This window comes from Lacerta agilis, chromosome 12 (assembly GCF_009819535.1).
Source record: "Lacerta agilis isolate rLacAgi1 chromosome 12, rLacAgi1.pri, whole genome shotgun sequence".
Taxonomy (NCBI): Eukaryota; Metazoa; Chordata; class Lepidosauria; order Squamata; family Lacertidae; genus Lacerta; species Lacerta agilis.
Window position 1 is genome coordinate 53,165,743 of NC_046323.1, and position 16,076 is coordinate 53,181,818.

Genomic DNA, 16,076 nt, shown 5'->3' on the forward strand with positions numbered 1-16,076 from the left:
GTTTTTGTTTAAAATGCAAGCGGGTCAAAACTTTTCAGCTGGATTTTTTTGGGGGTAGATTTTGCAGCCGGGCGCTGCTGCCAGCTTTTTAGATCTCCGCACCACGCGCGCACAAAGGACCCGGCTTTTATTTATTTGCACGTGGGAAAGCGGCGCAGCCTCCTCGCTCCCTGCTCAGGCGACGCTCCATAGATGGTGCTGTCGCTTCTTCCCCTGCTTTCCCGCAGCCTCGCCTCTCTCTCTTTTTTCATCGCCTTCCTGCCTCCCAGCAAACCTCTCCAATCTTCCCGGTTCCCTTTGCATCCGTCCATCCATCCTGTGCACTGCTGCTCCTCTGAAAGGAGACGCGCACGCCCCTTTCCCCCCACCCAGCGCCCAGCAAAAGCTCAGCACCATGGCTGAATGGCCCCCTCCTGCCCAGGTGAGGCTGGTTCTGCAGGGATGGGATGGTGCGCTCTTGCTGGGGGTGGGCGATAGCTGAGCTTTCCCTGGGAGAAGAAGGGTTAGGCGGTGCAATGATTCAGAATATTGCACCACCAACGTGCATGGGTGTGTGTGTGTGTGTGTATAGAAAAAGGTAAAGACGTTTCAGGCGTCCCAGGCACCTGGCTAAGACTGCTCTGTTTGGAGACGCCTTTGCAACCCTGAATGCTTCCCGGATATTTTGCATTGTTCTTACTAATTTTGCACATAGCTTAGAAAGCAATAAAACACAATGGGTGGGGTAGTGACTCATAATTTGATGGGAAGCAGATGAAAATAATATAGATGACTAGTGTGTACTTTGCAGAAGGAATATGAACATAGAAAGGGAGCTAAAAAGAAGGAAAAACAGAGATTCAAATCACACAATTTTCACATGCTGCATATATCTGAGGAGGCTGCTGCGGAGGTTGGTGGTGGCAGCTGTTCCCTGTTAGTATATTCAATAAGTTCTCTCCAAACTGCCCCAAATTTTGTGTCCTGGCTTAGTCCCACCAGACGAGTCTTACATGCCGTGTAAGCTTTCCCAGATGTTTCACATTCTTGGTTTTATTTGATTTTATCGCATAGCATAGAGACGGCATATATCGCTGTTGTAAGTGACCTCAAAAACGGGATACAGTTTTTTCACAAACAGGTAAAAGCATCTCTGGGTAGGACTGGGAACTTCCCTTGCCTGAAACCTGGGCAGCTGCTGCCGGTCAGTGCAGACACTGCTGAGGTAGAAGGACCAATGGGCAGCAGAAGGAAGTTTCCTTTGTTCCTATTGGCTACGTTGCCTGAGGCTGATGGGAGTTGGTCCAGTGGCATCCAGAGGCCTCCAGGGTGAGGACAGCTGTTAGCCAGAGGTGCGAATGACAGGTTAGGGATGCAGAGGCAACATTAGAGCAGCCTGCAGGAATGACCCCTCTAGTCCAGCAGCCGGCCAACATGCCTCTTTTGGGAAACCTGCAAGCAAGATCTGAGCACAAGAGCATTTCTCTCCTCCTGTGGTTTCCTGTAACGGATTCAGAAGCATCCCTGACTCCAACTGTGGCAGCAAGGCAGAGACATCATGGCTAGTGGCTGTCGATAGCCCTCCCCTCTGTGAATTTGTCGAATCCTCTTTAAAGAGACAAAACATGTCTCTGCCCTGTATCTGAAGAAGTGCGCACGATGCACATGAAAGCTCAAACCAATAACAAACTTAAAGGTAAAGGGACCCCAGACCATTAGGTCGAGTCACGGACAATTCTGGGGTTGCGGCGCTCATCTCGCTTTACTGGCCGAGGGAGCTGGCATTTGTCCGCAGACAGCTTCCGGCTCATGTGGCCAGCATGAATAAATCGCTTCTGGCGAACCAAAGCAGCGCACGGAAACGCTGTTTACCTTCCCACCGGAGTGGTACCTATTTATCTACTTGCACTGGTGTGCTTTCGAACTGCTAGGTCGGCAGGAGCAGGGACCGAGCAACGGGAGCTCACCCCGTCATTGCGGGGATTCGAACTGCCGACCTTCTGATCAGCAAGCCCTAGACTCTGTGGTTTAATCCACAGTGCCACCCGCATCCCTTAATAACAAACTTAGTTGGTCTCTAAGGTGCTACTGGAAGGATTTAAAAAAAAATTGTTTCAACTACGGCAGACCAACACGGCTACCTACCTGTAACATGTCTCTGCCCTGGTTTGTTTCTACAGTTACAGCAGGCGCTGTAACTCTCCAACAGTTTGACTTCACCCTCTTCCAAAACAGACCGATGCCAACCGGTTTTTATTATGTATGTTGTGTTTCCATCCTGTGTTTCTATGCTGTGGACAGCACTGAGATCTTCGTGTGAAGGGCGGCATACAAATTTTATAAACAGATAAGAGATAAATACAGTGGAACCTTGGTTCTCGAACTTAATCCGCTCCGGAAGATTCCCAAAACATTTGAAAACCAAGGCACGGCTTCCGATTGGCGCAGGTGCCCTGGAAACAATAGCCGACAGCTGCATTGGACATTCGGTTTCCAAAAAACATTTGAAAACCAGAACACTTCCGGGTTTTCAGCGTTCGGGAGCCGATTTGTTCGTCAACTAAGCCGTTCGAGAACCAAGGTTCCACTGAAAAGCCACCGCAAGTTGGACACCATCCGTGCCTCTTGTGGAAGTGAGTTCCATAGTTTAACTGCGTGGTTTTCTTTTCACCTGATGTTTTGCTGCAGATCTCACCAACCGGGTGCCGTCCAACCATGGGCTGATGGGAGTTGTAGTCCAGAACAACTCGACGGCGCCCGGTTGGCGAGGAACTGCCTTGGTGACTTAAGAGCCTGTCCTCTCACTCCTTCCATCCTTGTTTTGGGAACAGACTTCAAGGTGGAGTTCAGAAGTCGCGGCTGCTCCTGTCGCGGACGCCGTCTTCCCCAAAGAGGCGCAGCTGCAGACGGCCTCGATTTCTCTGTGGACGGTGGTTGGGGCTGTCCAGGCAGTGGAGAGGACGGTGGAAGCTCAGGCCTTGAGGCTCCTCAGCCTGGAGCAGAGGTCCGAGACGGCCGAGAAGAGATTTGGGGACTGCGAAAAGGCCGTGGCCGAGCTGGGGAGCCAGCTGGACAGCCGGTGGTCAGCCCTGGAGACTCTCCTGCAGGAGTACGGACAGCTGCAGAAGAGGATGGAGACCATGGAGGACCTCCTGAAGAACAGGAACTTCTGGGTTCTGAAGGTCCCGGTCAGCACGGCGGCAGGAGCTTCTAAGGTAAGGACAGACCTACAGAATTGGGGACGTCTGCAGTGGCAGTTCTGCGAAGGATCAGGCTGTGGTTTTATTTATTGCATTCAGATCTCAGCTTTCCTCCAAGGAGCTTGAGGCACACAGAATCATAGGAAGAGACCCCGTAGATCATCTAGCCCAACCCCATGCAATACAGGAATCTTTTGCCCAAAGCGGGACTCGAACCCATGACCCCGAGACTGCTTATGTTTTCTGAACCATTCTTCTTGAAATTATTCTTCGATTATGATATCTAGTTGGGTTGTTCCTTCAGTACTGGGTGGCTGTCCGGCAGAAAAGCATGTTTTTTTCTAAACATGTTAGCCCTTCTTGTGCTAGGAAACTAAAATTAAAAAAATGAATAAAAAGGTTGAATGGCCGTCTGTCACGGATGCTTGAGTTGAGATTCCTGCATGGCTGGGGGTTGGACTGAATGACCCTCAGGGTCCCTTCCAACTGTAAGATTCTATGAAGAATCAGGGCTAAAATCCTCAGCAAGCTTTGAATTTACAATAAAAACAGACGCTGGTGGATTTTGTGATGTTTAAGGCAGCTGGGGTTCTCACAGGCCTATGAATTATACAGGTATTTCCCGCACGTGTAGAAATTACGCCACATTCTCAAAGGAAAAACATAATAATTTTATTAGAATCATAGAATCCTAGAGTTGGAAAGAGACCACAAGGCCATCCAGTCCAACCCCCTGCCAAGCAGGAAACACCATCAAAGCATTCCTGACAGATGGCTGTCAAGCCTCCGCTTAAAGACCTCCAAAGAAGGAGACTCCACCACACTCCTTGGCAGCAAATTCCACTGCCGAACAGCTCTCACTGTCAGGAAGTTCTTCCTAATGTTTAGGTGGAATCTTCTTTCTTGTAGCTGGAATCCATTGCCCCGTGTCCGCTTCTCTGGAGCAGCAGAAAACAACCTTTCTCCCTCCTCTATATGACACCCTTTTATATATTTGAACATGGCCCTTATATATTATTTGTACCCTGCCCTTCTGACTGGGTTGCTGGATGCGTCCTGAGTTTTCCCTGCACAAATATCCTTGACACTTTCTTAACACGGTCCAAGTCAGTGGCTCCACACCTTTTTTGCCTCTCTTACTTAGCAAAGCACTTCAGGGCATAGACGATTAACAAAATGTGTGGGTCCTGAAACACCCCGATCAAATAGGTTTTCAGAATATGGGGAGTCCTTTCAGCGCTGCATGATTCGAACTGGATGGTTTTCAATTTCCGCTTTTGTCCTTTTAAAAAAAACAACAACTTCGCTCTTCGAACTACGGAAAGTTGTCTTGCAACTCGCCGACGGCTCCGTTTCTTGCTAACTCTTGCGATCCCCCAGGTCTCGGCGGCGTTTGGTGACGACTTGGCTCCCTTTTCCCGGGAGAAGTGGGAGAGGATGGAAGAGTGGCAGAAGGAGCTGTACAAAAACGTGGCCAAGGGGAACGGAGAGTCTCTGATCTCCCTCGGTAAGGATCTCCGTGGAATCCCTTTTGCCGCACGCACAAGCTGTGGTGGCAGCAGTGTGGTGTAGTGGTCAGAGGATCAGACTAGACCCTGGGAGGCCGGAGTTCGAATCTCGCTGCTCTGCCATGAGGCTCAATGGGCGACTTTGGGCCAGCCACTGTCTCTTAGCCCAACCTACCTCTCAGCCGGGCCGTTTTGAGGATAAGATGAAGAAGAAGAAGAAGAAGAAGAAGAGTTTGGATTTGATATCCCGCTTTTCACTACCCGAAGGAGTCTCAAAGCGGCTCACATTCTCCTTTCCCTTCCTCCCCCACAACAAACACTCTGTGAGGTGAGTGGGGCTGAGAGACTTCAGAGAAGCGTGACTAGCCCAAGGTCACCCAGCAGCTGCATGTGGAGGAGTGGAGACGCGAACCCGGTTCCCCAGATTACGAGTCAACCGCTCTTAACCACAACACCACACTGGAATGAGAGAAACCTTGAGGTCCTTTGAGGAAAGATATGAAATAAATCAATGGGCCAAAATACCCCTAAGCTTCCCTGGGAGGTCATAGCTGGTTCTCTTACCATGAATATGGGATTGTTTATTATTATTATTATTATTATTATTATTATTATTATTATTATTATTATTAAAATTTGTATACTGCCCTTCATCTGAAGATCCTAGGGTGGTTCAATATTATTACTATTATTATGATTATTATTATTATTATTATTATTATTATTATTATTATTATTTTATTACTAGTGGGTATTATGCCCGTTAAATTAACGGGGGCTAGAACGGTGTGTTCCCCTCAGCCGACCGGCCTCCCTCCCTCCCTCGCTGCCGGCTCTCCTCCTCCTCCTCCAGCTGCCTGGGCGAGACCCGGAAAGAGGAGGAGGAGGGCGGCAGCAGCAGCAGCGGGAGGGTGTCGGTTGCGGGTCGAGAGAGAAGAGTTTTTAAAGGCTCCTCTTGCCCACTTTGTTACCTCGGGGGGGGGGGGCGGAGATGAAGGAGCCGCTGCGCTTCCCGAGGCCCTTAAAAAAAACGTAATAAAAACCACTTGCACCCAGACTTGCAGTTCGGGTCTCTCTCTCTCTCCCCCCCCAAGTTTTCCCTGCAATTGATTTTTTAAACTGAAAAACACACACACACGCACAACCCCTCCCCCCCATAGACTGGTTGCGACTGGAGGCCGCCCATGCAAGTCTCTCTGCGTTCCAAGTCCCAACGGCCGTCCATGGGGCACATGCGCAGTAGCGCAAACCCACGGACACAGGGACTGGACGCAGAGACACTTGGACTTTATTATTTTATTATGTATACCCCTGCCCATGTGGCTGGGTTTCCCCAGCCACTCTGGGCAGCTTCCAACAGAATATTAAAATACAATAGTGTAGGCTTTGGTGGCCGCTGTCCTGAAAACATGAAGCTCCCGACGCACAACGTGCTCACCTCCCACGTGCGAGGAGGGAAGCCTGGTGGAGGATTCCCCCTTCGTATCCAGGCCCTGGAAGTGAAGGTGAACAATGTAGATTTCAACCCGGAGTTCAGAGCGCGGATGGTACCCAAGGTGGAATGGGCAGCTTTGGTAGAGGCAGCGGAGAGTTTGGGTCACCGATCAAGACCTGCCCCCTGAGCCCATCCCTGACTTCGAGAACAATGAGGATTTCCTTCGAAAAGTCCATCATGTGCTGATGGAGGTGGAAGTGGTTGAAAGTGTGCTGAAATGCCCAAATACTGGGCGTGAGTTTCCCATAACTAAAGGGATACCCAACATGTTGCTGAGCGAAGAGGAGACATGAGCTGGTTTGTGGCAATGGAGCTTGGAGAAGCTGTGAGGGGTGAGGGGTGGGTGGGATCAGGGGCGTCGCTGGGGAGGGGCGGTGGGGGCGGTAGGCCCCCAGTGACAGGGTGAGCAGCGGCGGGTGGGGGTGACAAGCGGCGGCCCCTCCCGCCACTCCCACGCGCCGCCGCTCCCTCCGTCACCCCGGGAGCAGCAGCACACGGATGGGGTGCTTCCGCCGTTTTTTTTCCGGTGGGGGGGGTGTCGACCAGCGAGGGGGGTGGGTGTCAAACTTGTCACCCCCTCCTTGCTGGCCACCACTCCCCGTCGAAAAAAACCGCCGGGGGGGGGGCGGGGAAAGCCTGGAAAGGAAGCACAGCAGGCGCGTTTAAGCGCCGCTCTGCTTCTTTTTCCCCTTTCCGCCGCTTTTTTCCGGCGGGGGGGCCCCCGACCAGCGAGGGGGGGGTGTCACGCTTGTCACCCCCTCCTCGCTGGTCACCACCCCCCGCCGAAAAAAAGCCTCGGAAAGGGGGAAATCCCCTCTTTCTGCATACACGTGCGTCGTAACGTCATGATGACGTCACGGCGCACGCGTCGTGCCCCTCCCCCAGGGGGGTGCCTCTGCGCTGCCGCCGCCCCCAGCAGCGCAGAGGTTAGCAACGCCACTGGGTGGGATATGTTCTTGTGGAAAGCCCAGCACCCTTATTTTTCTGTTGGGGAAAGGAGATGCTCAAAATATAATACTGGGTTGCTTTTTTGTGCATGTAAATAAATGCAAGTTCTTGGGGGGGGGGGAAATACAATAGTCTATTAAACATTAAAAGCTTCCCTAAACAGGGCTGCTTTCAGATGTCTTCTAAAAGTCTGGTAGTTGTTTTTCTCTTTGAGATCTGGTGGGAGGGCGTTCCACAGGGCGGGTGCCACCACCGAGAAGGCCCTCTGCCTGGTTCCCTGTAACTTGGCTTCTCGTTCACCCTGTCTAGGCTGTCCTGAATGAACCAGGGACTTCACTCCATCCCCTTGCGTTCCTAAAGTTGTTTTAGAGTTCCCTTTGGAACTCCCTGCTGTTACATATCAGACGGCCACAGTCTCTATTAAACTTTTCGGCACCTGTTGGAATGCTCTCCTTTCAACAAGCCTCCCCGTTGGAGACTTCTATCCCAGTTAGTTTTGCAATTGGAACTGGTATTTTTATATGTAATTGTTTTTAATTGCTTTAACTCTATGCCGTTGTTGCATATATGCTTCATCATACTGAGAGATTGCTTGGAGAGGCACTGTAAATGGAATTGGTAATTATAATTTAGGACGGGCCTCTCTTAAAAATAAAATACTGCCCTTTAATGGGATCTTCGTTAACGGCACTGTTCTCCCTTCCCCATCTCCTTTGAACAGATTTTGCCGTTTCTAAACTGGAGAATTTCACCTGCACTGCGCAAGAAGATGCTCCTCACATTCTGGGCCAGAAAAACTCAGAAGGATGTGCTCAGGAACCTCCATCCGATTCCAAAACAGGTATCAAATTTTAAATTGAGAATTCAATGCTGTGTATTTTGTAGGTCTTGAAAGACCTACAATGGCTCCCAGTACGTTTCAGAGCACAATTCAAAGTGTTGGTGCTGACCTTTCAAGCCCTAAGTGGCCTCAAAGGCCCAGTATACCTGAAGGAGCATCTCCACCCCTGTCGTTCGGCCCGGACACTGAGGTCCAGCGCTGAGGGCCTTCTGGCAGTTCCCTCACTGCAAGAAGCCAAGTTACAGGGAACCAGGCAGAGAGCCTTCTCGGTGGTGGCACCTGCCCTGTGGAACGCCCTCCTATCACGATGTCAAAGAGAAAAACAACTACCAGACTTTTAGAAGACACCTGAAGGCAGCCCCGTTTAGGGAAGCTTTTAATGTTTAATAGACTATTGTATTTTAATATTCTGTTGAAAGCCGCTGGGGAAACCCAGCCAGATGGGTGGGGTGTAAATAATAAATGATGATGGTGGTGGTGGTGGTGGTGTGTGTGTGACTCTGTCCTTTCCAAAGCATCCCAGGGGAAATCGCTGTTCCTGTTTTGGGATCTTCCAGCAGTAACGTTTTGCTGCTCATGTATAAATGGAAGGGAGAGACCAAATTCTGGAAATGCTTCCCTTACAGGAGATATTATGTTGGGAGCAGAGCAGGGCAAATCTTAGAATCATGGAATCCTAGAGTTGGAAGAGACCCCAAGGGCCATCCAGTCCAACCCCCTGCCAAGCAGGAAACACCACCAAAGCATTCCTGACAGATGGCTGTCAAGCCTCCGCTTAAAGACCTCCAAAGAAGGAGACTCCACCACACTCCTTGGCAGCAAATTCCACTGTCGAACAGCTCTCACTGTCAGGAAGTTCTTCCTAATGTTTAGGTGGAATCTTCTTTCTTGTAGTTTGAATCCATTGCCCCGTGTCCGCTTCTCTGGAGCAGCAGAAAACAACCTTTCTCCCTCCTCCATATAACATCCTTTTATATATTTGAACATGGCTATCATATCCCCCCTTAACCTTCTCTTCTCCAGGCTAAACATACCCAGCACTCTAAGCCGTTCCTCACAAGGCATCGTTTCCAGGCCTTTGACCAGCTCTTGGGAGCTGCCAGCAATCCTGACGCCCATTTTACAGTCCTACCCCTCATTCATCTCAAGAACTGCCCAAGCAGTATGATCACATCAGTTGCCCAACATCTTCCTCTGCTTTCCTTTGGACCACTTTAGTGAGGCCGAGAGTGGGGGTCTTGCCGTCTGGGCAGCCCAGGACCTCAACACACAATGCCCAGGCTTGCCCCTCAGGGAGGGCACTTTGGCGCTGCCAAGGCAGCAAAAAGCATCTCCCCTGCATTTAGCTCACACAATTGCAGCTTTGTTTAGCAGGCTGCCTGGAGTGGTGCAAGTTAAATGCATGCAAGGAGAAGAACTTAAAAGCTCTCTTTGCGCCAGATCCGCACAGCACGGCAAGAACTTTTAAGCTCTCCACGTGTGCTCCACCGTTTCTGCAGGGCTCTCGTGAAATCTCCTGCTAGCAACCCTAAACTCCGAGTCAGTGCGCCAACAAAGGCTAGAGGTAAAGGGTAAAGGGACCCCTGACCATTAGGTCCAGTTGTGGATGACTCTGGAGTTCCAGCGCTCATCTCGCTTTACAGGCCGAGGGAGCCGGCGTACAGCTTCCGGGTCATGTGGCTAGCATGACTAAGCCGCTTCTGGCGAACCAGAGCAGCGCACAGAAACGCCGTTTACCTTTCCGCCGGAGCGGTACCTATTTATCTACTTGCACTTTGATATGCTTTCGAACTGCTGGGTTGGCAGGAGCTGGGACTGAGCAACGGGAGCTCACCCCATCGCGGGGATTCGAACCACCGACCTTCTGATCAGCAAGCCCTTGGCTCTGTGGTTTAACCCACAGCGCCACCCGCGTCTCACCAACCAAGGCTACCCATTGTAAAAAAAGTGTTTGAGATGTCCTTGGTTCTTGCTTGCCCAACGCCATACACTGAACGCATGGTGGAGCCAGCTCTCCTGGGTGCTTGGAAAAACCCGTTTGTTTTGCCCAGGAGGGAACAAGCAGGCTGCATTTTGAGTTTTCAGATAAACCCGGAAAACAAAGGAAAGCTCAAACCTCTCTCTCTCTCTGTTATCTCCCGGAAACAGAATCTTCCATTTCCAGGACAGATATCTCATGGATTAAGGAGGAGGAATTGTGTACCAAGGGCAATGGCAATGCCGAGGACGGAGCCCTTTGTCAAAGGACCTGCAACTGTGAGTATGTTGAAAGCACCACAACAGCCACTCTCCCATGTCATCACAAGAGACTTGTTCTGTTTTTAGGTTATCCGTATCGAGGCTTCGTTTCCTGGCTGCTGCTGTGTAGCTCTATCTCTCCATGAGTGTATGTGTGATATGAAGAAGTGTGCATGCACACAAAAGCTCATACCAAGAACAAACTTAGTTGGTCTCTAAGGTGCTACTGGAAGGAATTTATTTTTTATTTTGTTTTAATTTCACACAAACACTCATGAAGCCTCAACTGGCAATGATGGACCAGGAATGAGAGCTTGGGGTCGTAGCAGATGCTTGGTGGAGATGTTGACCCCGTGTTTGGCAACTGAAGAAAATTCCTTCCCTGTGTGAAGGGATCGTGATTGAAACAACCCGAATTTGCATGTTTAATTTTACTTCCGTTGGATTACCTTCCTTCATTTCTCTCTGTATTCTTGTATGCCGTTGTGCTGTGCGTTCTTCCTTAAATAAATATATTGAAAGGAATTGAAAACAAAACTGTGATGTCACAATACCGATCTGGCCTCTGCTGTTTGGCTCCTCAACAGATTATACGGTTTCTGGACTGGATACTTTACCAAGTGACGGAGAAGGAGCCAACCCCTGTGAGTCGCTGCAGGGGGGCAACTTGGAAGCAGAAACTCACAAGGGCTCTACTTTAGACAACGCAGGTGAGCGATGGGATTTTGGAGATTCAAAGCAGCTCATGCAGAACTGTAAGAGCGGGGGGGGGGGGGGTACTGGCGCTCAGACCAGGGACCCAGCACCTCTGGCAAATGCCTTCAACACTCAAGGAAGTTTCAAGCAATTCACAAAAAATGTTTTGAGAACCACTGACCTGGGTGGGGCATTTCAGTCCCATTTCAAAGCTGAAAATTTGCGGCATTTTATGCAGCATATTGCGATGGCTCAAAGAAACCTTCCTGTTGCCTGGGGGCAACCTTGTAACTGTATATCTGCATTGTATGGTGCATAATTTAAACATCAGCTGTTAAAAAAAAAAAGGAAGCAACATGGACGAGTTTGTGAAATAAATTCAAAGTGTTGGTGCTGACCTTAAAAGCCCCAAATGGCCTCGGCTCAGTATACCTGAAGGAGCATCTCCATCCCCATCGTTCAGCCCAGACACTGAGGTCCAGCTCCGAGGGCCTTCTGGCGCTTCCCTCACTGCAAGAAGCCAAGTTACAGGGAACCAGGCAGAGGGCCTTTTTGGTAGTGGCACCTGCCCTGTGGAACACCCTCCCTTCATACGTTAAGGAGAAAAACTATCTGACTTTTAGAAGACATCTGAAGGCAGCCCTGTTTAGGGAAGTTTTTAATGTTTGATGTCTTATCCTGTTTTTAATATTCTGTTGGGAAACCCAGCCAGATGGGCAGGGTATTATTTAAAAAGTAATAATAATAATAATAATAATAATAATAATAATATACCCACCCTGCACTCAGCTCTCACCTGGGGCTTCTAGAAACCGTCAGCATGCGACAGTGTAAACAACTTGGGAAATGACTTCTAATGTCCAGCTAAACCAGGTGATGGGAGCTAATGGGTCTCAAGCCCTCGGTGAGTTAGGGGCTTGCCCTGCATGCGAAGACGGGCTCCGGTGGATGGAGCGGACAAGACCAAGATTGGGTCCAGTGGTCAAGAAGGCAGTAACCTGCCAGCTCAATACAGAGGATGACATGGGTGGATGTTTATTGATCCATTTGATCTGGGCAGAGCTATGGGGTCAGTTGGCTTTCAAAGCAACTTAAATCTCCCTTTCCCCTTCCCTCTCGACAGGGTCAGATGCAATTTCTTGGGTCAAACAGGAGGAGCCTCCCGCACGAAGGGATGGAGGAAACAGCCCTCAAAGCGCTTGTAATGGTGAGTAGGAGACTTGAGCAGGGGTAGGGCAGCAAGGCAAACCGCCAGCACATTTGCAACGCTAAGCAGAGTCCGGCATGGTTTCAAATTGGATGGGGGACCATCTGTTGAGATTCCTGCAATGCACAGGGTTGGACTAGATGACTCTCGGGGATCACTCCCAACTCTGCAATTCCACTCATGCCTCCTTGGGCGGTGGGGGAGCTTCCATGAGCATAAGGGCCCAACATGGTGCAGAGTGGTTAGGGGCCGGTGTGGTGTAGAGGTTAATGTGTCGGAATAGGGCCTGGGAGGCCAGGGTTCGAATCCCCTCTCGGCTACGAAACTCACTGGGCCCGTCAAAGTCTCTCAGCTTCACCTGTTCGCATATTTGTTGGGATAAAATGGGAAGGAAGAGAGGCATAGAAATTGTAAGTGCTGGAAGAGACCCCCAGGGTCGTCTAGCCCAACCCCCTGTAATGCAAGAACCTCAACTCGAGCACCTGTGAAAGATGGGCGCCCAACCTCTGCTCAAGAGACATCCAAGGAAGGAGAGCCCACCACCTTCCGAGGGAGTCGGTTCCACCGTGGAACAGCTCTCGCCATCAAAGTTCTTCCTGATGTTTAGTCGGAATCCCCTTTCTTGTAGCTCCAGAGCAGGAGAAAACAAGCATGATCCACCCATGTGACAGCCCTTGAAATATCTGAATATGGCTCTCCTATCTCCTCTCAGTCTCCTCTTTCCCAGGCTAAATGTACCCAGCTCCCTCGACCGTTCCTCATAAGGCTTGGCTTCCAGCATGTATTTATTTTTATTTAATTTGTATACCACCTCACAGGACTCTATACCGGTCGATACTCTGCTTGAGCTCTTTGGAAGAACTCTGACCTGAACCCCCCCCGAAAACGGGCCTTCCTTTAAAAAAAAAAAAGCTCAAAAACTTTGACCTGAACCCCCAAAAAGGGATCACACTGCCAGTTTTTAACTCTGTGAGTAGATCGCAATCTCTTGGGAGTTGGCCACCCCTGCAATAGAAAGATCGTCTATCGTGTCCAGCTGCCTCTGTGCTGCAACCGTCCAAATCCTTTTCCTTTCTTCTAAATGAGTTTCAGTTTCAGTGTTTAACATGCCAAAAAATTGTTACACCAAACCCTTTCCTCTCTCTTCCTTGGCACACAGCTAACGCCAGAGCCCAGCCGCACCCGGAGGAAGCGCAGGGCGAGGAAGACCCTGCCAACCCACCCCTCCTCCTCTTCCTCCCTGGGGGCTCGGTGGCGCCCATTTTCAATGGCACCATCGGCGAGAGCCGCCCCCTCCCCGGCCTCCGCGGCGCCTGCAGCGGGAGCCACCCCGTCTCTCCCTCGGCCGGGGGCATCCCGGAAGCGGCGGTGGACCGTCCGCACCGCTGCCCGGACTGCGGCAAGACCTTCAGCCTGCTGCTGAGCCTGCAGATGCACCAAATGAACCACCAGAAGCGGAAGCAGTACGAGTGCTCCTTCTGCGGGACGGCCTTCAGCTGCCCCTCGGAGCTGCTGCGGCACCGGATGATCCACACGGGCGAGAGGCCCTACCGGTGCTCGGTGTGCGGGAAGGGCTTCGTGCGCAAGCAGCACCTGGTCCCCCACCTGCGCCTGCACACGGGCGAGAGGCCCTACCACTGCGCCGAGTGCGGCAAGGACTTCATCTGCAAGCACCACCTGCAGGAGCACCAGCGCACCCACACCGGGGAGCGGCCCTACGCCTGTACCCAGTGCGGGAAGAGGTTCCGGAGGAAAAAATCCCTGAAGGACCACTGGAGGGTTCACAGCGGCGAGGAACAGCAGCAGCAGGGACAGGCGGGCTCTGCCCGGGTGCCCGAGGGCACAGAGGTCGACGTCCGAGTGGAAAATTAATGGGGCGGTTTCTGCGCTGGCTCAGGTGTATCTCAGCGCACAAGGTGCACAGTTCAGCGGTGTATTTTATTTATTTATTCATTCAGGAATACAGCTTACAGCTCAGCACTGCCACCCATCGTTGCAGTTGCCGGGAATGAAGGTATCTGCCCTCTGCTCCCTAAGTCTCCTGTTTTCCAAGCAGCCTACAACAGAGGGAAGGGGGGAATCTGTGTCCTTTGTTCTGCTACATACATAGTCGACCATGTCCTTGGAGACAAAGGCAGGGAGCTGAGTACAGCAGGAGCGGCAAGCTTCTGGGATGCTTTTGCTCCCCCCCCCCACTTATAGAATCATAGAATTGGAAGAGATCACAAGGGCCATCCAGTCCATCCCCCTGCCAAGCAGGAAACACCATCAAAGCATTCCTGACAGATGGCTGTCAAGCCTCTGCTTCAAGACCGCCAAAGAAGGAGACTCCACCACACTCCTTGACAGCAAATTCCACTGCCGAACAGCTCTCACTGTCAGGAAGTTCTTCCTAATGTTTAGGTGGAATCTTCTTTCTTGCAGTTTGAATTCATTGCCCCGTGTCCGCTTCTCTGGAGCAGCAGAAAACAACCTTTCTCCCTCCTCTATATGACATCCTTTTATATATTTGAACATGGCTATCATATCATCCCTTAACCTTCCCTTCTCCAGGCTAAACATACCCAGCTCCCTAAGCCGTTCCTTCATCATCCGAGTCTGAACTGCTTTCTCCACCTGGCCCATCTTGCTCGCTAAAGCCTGTTGCTGCTTCTGCCACCAACCATTCCTCCCCTCCTTCCCCCTCTTACCTTCCACCACTCCCTGGGCTCTGACCCTTCCTCCTCTGAGGCTTCCCTAGGGGGTTCCCTGGCTGGTGCTGTAGTCCACTTCTTGTCATGCTGCCAGCCCCTGACAAGACGGTTGCTTGGCTCCTTCTTCCCAGAGACTCTTGGGCATGGCCAAACGGCTCTGCAGCTTCCAAGCCTGGATGCAGATGTGCCCGTTAGCTCCATTCATTCTAGCCTTCTCCAACGGTTCTGGACTACAACTCCCATCAGCTGGGGGTGCTGATGGGAGTTGTAGTTCGAAACCACTGGAGAGCCCCTGAGTTGGGGAAGATCCTCTTACGCTGTTTGAGAGCCCCCCGGGTACCGCTACCCACCCCTAAGAGCACCTCCACCAAACCCTTGGCCTCTGCTTGCCCCCCAGCAGTTCATTGCTTCCCTCCTTTGGCATATAAACATTTTCTCTCTCTCCCAGTGTTGCCTCTCTTGTCCGTCTGTCCAGTTCAGGTGCGCTGTCCTTATCCGCATAATGGGTTTGCAATCCTTCCAGGGTTTCCGCAGCAGCTTATTTTTTAAAGATTATAAGCGTGTGGGGCAGGACCTGTTTTTGTATGGTTTGAGGTGCTCCCTAAATAATAAACCACCACCCGGCTGCAAGCGTGGAGTTTTCTCCAGAGCCTGTCACTTGCTTGAAACAAGTTCTGTTTTTCCACTTGTCTTGCAGCTTAAATACGTTCAAAGACACTGGCATGTGCTTCGACTTACTGAGTCTTGGTAAGGTACTGATGAAGGTGGGGAATTTAGCACAGAAAACTAGCACTCGGGGTCAGGCAGAACAGCTCTCCAAACTTTTTATATTCTTTATGCAAAATACCTTTAAAACTGTTTGCATGGTGCCCTTAACCAACCCAAAGCTCAGTCTGGTGCTTATTGCAGGAGGGGAGTTAGGCTCATCACACGAACATTATTTTTTTGCAGCGCCCTCGCAGAATTGGAGAGTTGGAAGGGACCCCCAAGGGTCATCTAGTCCAACCCACTACAATATAGGAAACACAGCTAAAGAAACCCTGGCATATGGCTATCCAGCCTATTTAAAAACAGAGTCCATCACCTTCTGAGGGAGTCCGTTCTACTGTCAGATGGCTTTTTACTGTCATGGTGCCCTTAATTCAAAAACGCAGCTTGTATTCCTCACCTGCTCACATTTAATATGGATTTTCCTTTGTTGGGCACGATCCAATTCTGGGGGGGGGGGAAACAAACAAACCCTGTTTGCAATATTGACCCCCACATTTGGA

The 16,076-nt window shown here is 50.8% G+C and overlaps 2 protein-coding genes across 2 annotated transcripts; both read left to right on the forward strand.

Moving 5' to 3' along the window:
* The first annotated feature begins 375 nt into the window (after positions 1 to 375).
* Positions 376 to 13,984, forward strand: LOC117056023 (zinc finger protein 398-like). The gene is made up of 8 exons (XM_033166042.1): positions 376 to 421; positions 2,811 to 3,194; positions 4,560 to 4,686; positions 7,852 to 7,971; positions 10,120 to 10,227; positions 10,797 to 10,919; positions 12,029 to 12,112; positions 13,272 to 13,984. Exons 1-8 carry the CDS (start codon positions 395 to 397, stop codon positions 13,982 to 13,984), a joined length of 1,686 nt encoding a protein of 561 aa, XP_033021933.1. The 5' UTR covers positions 376 to 394.
* LOC117056159 (multifunctional methyltransferase subunit TRM112-like protein) lies at positions 6,097 to 6,490 on the forward strand. Its single transcript, XM_033166331.1, is given in 2 exon segments — positions 6,097 to 6,282; positions 6,284 to 6,490. Coding segments are annotated over 2 exon segments (378 nt in total). The 3' UTR covers positions 6,476 to 6,490.
* Positions 13,985 to 16,076: the final 2,092 nt, after the last annotated feature.

Coding starts and splice junctions, on each gene's coding strand:
- LOC117056023 (XM_033166042.1), top strand. CDS start 395: ATGGCTGAATGGCCCCCTCCTGCCCAG. Junction 10,228..10,796: donor TTGTCAAAGGACCTGCAACT/GTGAGTATGTTG, acceptor GCTCCTCAACAG/ATTATACGGTTTCTGGACTG. Junction 12,113..13,271: donor CCCTCAAAGCGCTTGTAATG/GTGAGTAGGAGA, acceptor CTTGGCACACAG/CTAACGCCAGAGCCCAGCCG.